The following is a 4,071-nucleotide window of genomic DNA, read 5'->3' as shown; positions in this document are numbered from 1 at the left end:
GCTGCACTGCACTGTGCCGCACCACGGGGCAAAAGCAGAGTTTCTGGCCAGACAGGTCCCCAAATTGCGCTGCAGGGGGCAAGGACAGACAGACGGACGGCATGGCGGGCTGTGCCCGCGATCCYGCCCCGGCTCCTGCAAGCGACGGCTCCTGGTCTGCAGGCAGGGAAGGGAGGGGACAGCAGTGGGGTCCTGTCCCACGGTGGCTTCTGCCGGCGCCAAGCCCCCGGCGCGCTCCCGGCCCCGCAGCTCCCTCTGCCCCCGGGGCAGCTCCGAGCCGGAGGCTCCTGCCCTGCRGAGCGCAGCGTCACCGGGAGACGGCTCCCAAATCTGCCGCGGCGGCGGGGGACGGGTGTCAGGCCAAGCCAAGGAACGATGACACCCAGGAGGTTGCAGCGTGGGTGGCCCAGGGGCCCCGCGCCCTCGAGGGGCCGCCGGCAGCACGAACCCCGCGGCCTGCGCGGCTGCCCCGCRGCGCAGCTCCTGCATCCCGCCGGCGTCCCATCAGCCGGACGCACGGAGCGCCCGGCCGGACGCACGGAGCGCCTCATCGCCGCCGGCCCTCGGCGCCGTCCGAGCAAAGTCCAGGCTGGCTCCTCCCGGGCCCGGAGATGCTGCCATTTCCCTAGGGGGTTTTCTGTTCTCAGCCCGGAATAATCTCCCGGCRGCAGCGACAGATAAGGGATTCCCGGCCTGGGGGGGGAGGTAGGTACAGCGCACCGGGGCTGAGCCAAAACCCGGTCCCGAGACCCTCYGCGGAGAAGGGAGTTGTGCCGCCCTCCCCCCGCGTTCGCAGCCAGGGAGCGGCGAGCGCGGCGCTGCTTCCGCCGGGAGCGCCGGGATTTCGGCGGGAGCGCCCAGCGCAGCCCGGGGCCGCCCGAGGGGCTCGTCCCGCCGGGAACGGGCGCCGCCGGCCGCCGCTTTCCGCTGATGTCAGCGAGCTCGGCCCCGCGGCCGGAGGCATCATCGCGCCGGGGGCGGCTGCGGTTTCCTGGATCCTCCTCCCTCGGCTCTTCCCTCCGCAGGACGCCGGGCCGGAGGCAGGCGCGGGAGCCGCGGCCGGGACCGGAGCCGGCAGCCGCGGAGGCTCCAGCGGGCCGGAGCCGCTGCAGGTGCGCGCGCCGCGGAGCCGGGACCGCGGCTGAGCCTGGGAGCGGGGAGGCGGCCGGGCTGGAAAATTCCGTTTCGAGTATAAAACTCAAACCGTCTGGTGTCTGCAAAGGCCACCAGACAYGGCAAAACGCCTGGGAAGCCTGGGGTGGTGGTGGGGGAGCCGACGTGGGCTGCACCACGCGTCGGGGAAAAACGCAGGGATCGGGCTGTCGGAGAGCGTTTCCACCCGCGGCGGGGACGGAGCCCTGCCCGGTGCCGCCACGCAAGCCAGGCTGCTTCCCCGTCCGGCGGGGGCTCGTCCCCGTCTGGAAACGGCCTGTCGGAGGCTGGATGTGCTCGGGTGCTGCCGGCCCRCGGGGAAGCGCCGCCGGAGCCGCCCGGCTGCTCGTCCGGGCACGTGCAGCGCCGCTGCCCGCGCCCCGGCGCGAGCTCGGGGACCGCGCAGCGAAAGCCACCGCAGGCGTAGCGCGCAGCGCGGCTCCGCTGCCGCTCTGCGGGCCRCCGGCTCCCGGGCCAGGCTCTCCGCTTGCTCGGCTCGGGCTGCAGCAAACCTGCTTTGCTCCCGTTTATTAACCCCGCCTGAAAGCATCCCTGGTCGTCCCCCTTCGGGGCGAAGGGGGGTGAGGGCTGGAGCCAGGCGCTGCCTTGCCCGGCCGTAGCCGAGCCCGGCCCCGCTCGACCCGGGGCGGCCGTTCACACGCCCCTGCTGCACGCCCAGGTATTTCCAGCCGCACAGACCCAGCAGGCTGCGCGCCGGCGTCGGGCGTCAGCGGCGTGCCCGGGCCCGCGCCGGCCGCGAGAGGCGCAAACCCGGGCGGCGGCGCGGGCGGCGCCGGGGCTGCGGGAGCTGGGCCCACCTGCCGGGGCCGTGGGCGACCTGCCGGGCTTGGCGTCGCGGCGGGACTCGGCCCCCGGGGACGGTGCCGCGGTGGGGGCTGCCGCCGGCGCGGCTCCTCGCGGCACCGAGCCCGGTAACCGCCTCTCCGTCCCGCAGGGCTCTCCCATGGACTCCAGCAAGAAGGTGGATTTGAAGATAATCATCATAGGATCCCTGGGGTAAGAGCTTCCGCGGGCAGGAGCCTGCCTCGTGGGCACCGCCGCAGGGCGGTCGAGCCGTCGAGCAGCGGCTTCCCCCCCGCCCCGTCCCTGCTTATCTGCCTGTCCGCGCGGCCCCGCGAGCCGAGCTCTGAGCAAACTGATCTTTAAGCAGTGCAAAATCCTTTTGCTAAACCGAGCGTGCTTCTCCCGCCGGCCCCCGCGTTGTCCAGAGGCCGGCAGGACCCTGCTGGGCAACACTGCCGGCTCCCCAGTCCCACCGGGAAGGTGCTGGGAACAACGTCCAGGGCTCGTGCTGGCGGAGGAGCACGCGGCCAGGCGCCGCGGCGGCAGCAGCCCTGGCTGCACGGCCTGGCTCCGCCGTGCACCGTCCTCACCTCCGTCCCTCCTCTCACGCCAGAGTGGGCAAGACCTCCCTCCTGCACCAGTACGTGCACAAGACCTTCTACGAGGACTACCGCACCACGCTGGGCGCCAGCATCCTCACCAAAGTCATCGCCGTGGATAACACCCCGCTGAAGCTGCAGGTGAGAGCCGGTGCTCCAGCAGCAGCGGGGCCGGAGGCTGCCGCGGGTGCACGGCCGGCTCCCGCGGGCGCCTGCGTCCCGGCATGCCCCAACAACCCCGAAGCTTGCAGCAGAACGCCCGTTTGCCTGGTTCAGGGCTGGGTTTGCTGGGTCCAGCAGCACTGACCACCTGCAAAGCACAGCGAAACCCAACGCGTTTCAGAGCTCAGCCCTCCAAGCTTCGCAGAGCAGGGGGCTGCGCGCGCCCGTGCTGCTCGCGCCGCGGGTCTGCAGCCGTGCCCTTCTCCGCCCTAGATCTGGGACACGGGGGGACAGGAGCGGTTCCGGTCCATGGTGTCGACCTTCTACAAAGGCTCGGACGGCTGCATGCTGGCGTTCGACGTGACCGACAGGGAGTCCTTCGAGTCCCTAGGGAACTGGAGAGATGACTTCCTGGAGAAGATCATCCCCAGGGAGCAAGACTTCCCCATGGTCGTGCTGGGAAATAAAATAGACCTCTGCGACCGGCAGGTAAGGGCGGGTGGAGATTTGTGTGCGCCTGAGTGGGGCTGCCGTCGAGTCCCAGTGGCTTGAACTGGGGCTGCTGGGCGCAGGAGCTGCGGCACGCCGATGCCGAGCCCTGCGCGGCTGCTCCTGCACCTTGCAGGACAGGGGGAGCTCGAGCCCTGCCCGCCGCCTCCCTCGAGCCGCTCCGCCGAGGCGAAGAGCCTCTGCGTCGCCTTTGGAGGCAGAGGGCGTCCCCACCAAGGGGAACGGCGTTCAGCRTCCTGGACACCCGCTCACGCTCCCAACGTCCTGCCCCTGCCCGGCAGCGCTCGGAGGAAAGCTGGGGAGGTCGGAAGGGGTCCGGGCTGGCGGTGAGGAGGGTTGCCTTCGTCAGCGGCTGCCTGCCACCCTGTTTGGGTCCACGTTGTGGTCCCATCCGCCTTTCTCGCAGGTGTCCAAGGAGATCGCTTCCGCCTGGTGCAAAGAAAAAGACATCCCCTACTTCGAAGTCAGCGCCAAGAACAACATCAACGTGGCGCAGGCTTTCGAGACCCTTGCAAAGCAGGCCTTAACCACGGTGAGCCCGGCGCCACGCTGCCGCCTCCCAGCCCACCCCCCGGCCGGCCCGGGATGCCCCGGCCGGTCCCGGCAGCCACGTCCCTCGGAGGGGCTCAGCGGTCCCCACGGGGCGCGAGCGGCTGCTCCGACTCCTGCCCCCGTCCCCTTGCGGGGGGGCAGCAGTAAGGCCGACAAGGGTGAGAAATCCCCTGGGAAGAGCTGCGGGGACGGGGAGCTCTTGGAGCCAGGACTCGGGCCCGGCTGGCGTTTGCCCTTGGGCTCCGGTCTGGGGCGTCCTGGGGTGCCCTCGGCTCGGGGGGGAGCGGGACCC

General features: G+C 71.6%; 1 protein-coding gene across 1 annotated transcript in view; it reads left to right on the top strand.

Moving 5' to 3' along the window:
* Window positions 1-843: 843 nt before the first annotated feature.
* RAB7B (RAB7B, member RAS oncogene family) overlaps window positions 844-4,071 on the top strand; it is a 10,200-nt gene continuing 6,972 nt past the window's right edge. Inside the window, exons 1-5 of the mRNA XM_085300315.1 lie at window positions 844-1,112; window positions 2,108-2,169; window positions 2,570-2,696; window positions 2,991-3,206; window positions 3,634-3,937. Of these exons, the coding sequence (XP_085156441.1) occupies window positions 2,117-2,169; window positions 2,570-2,696; window positions 2,991-3,206; window positions 3,634-3,937 (700 nt within the window). The 5' untranslated portion in view covers window positions 844-1,112; window positions 2,108-2,116. The remainder of the gene's footprint in view (window positions 1,113-2,107; window positions 2,170-2,569; window positions 2,697-2,990; window positions 3,207-3,633; window positions 3,938-4,071) is intronic.

Source organism: Rhea americana, unplaced genomic scaffold (assembly GCF_003343005.1).
Source record: "Rhea americana isolate MKP2758 unplaced genomic scaffold, rheAme1 scaffold_163, whole genome shotgun sequence".
NCBI classification, from domain to species: domain Eukaryota; kingdom Metazoa; phylum Chordata; class Aves; order Rheiformes; family Rheidae; genus Rhea; species Rhea americana.
The sequence above is the reverse complement of the archived record's forward strand: the minus strand, read 5'-3'. Positions and strand labels throughout refer to the sequence as shown.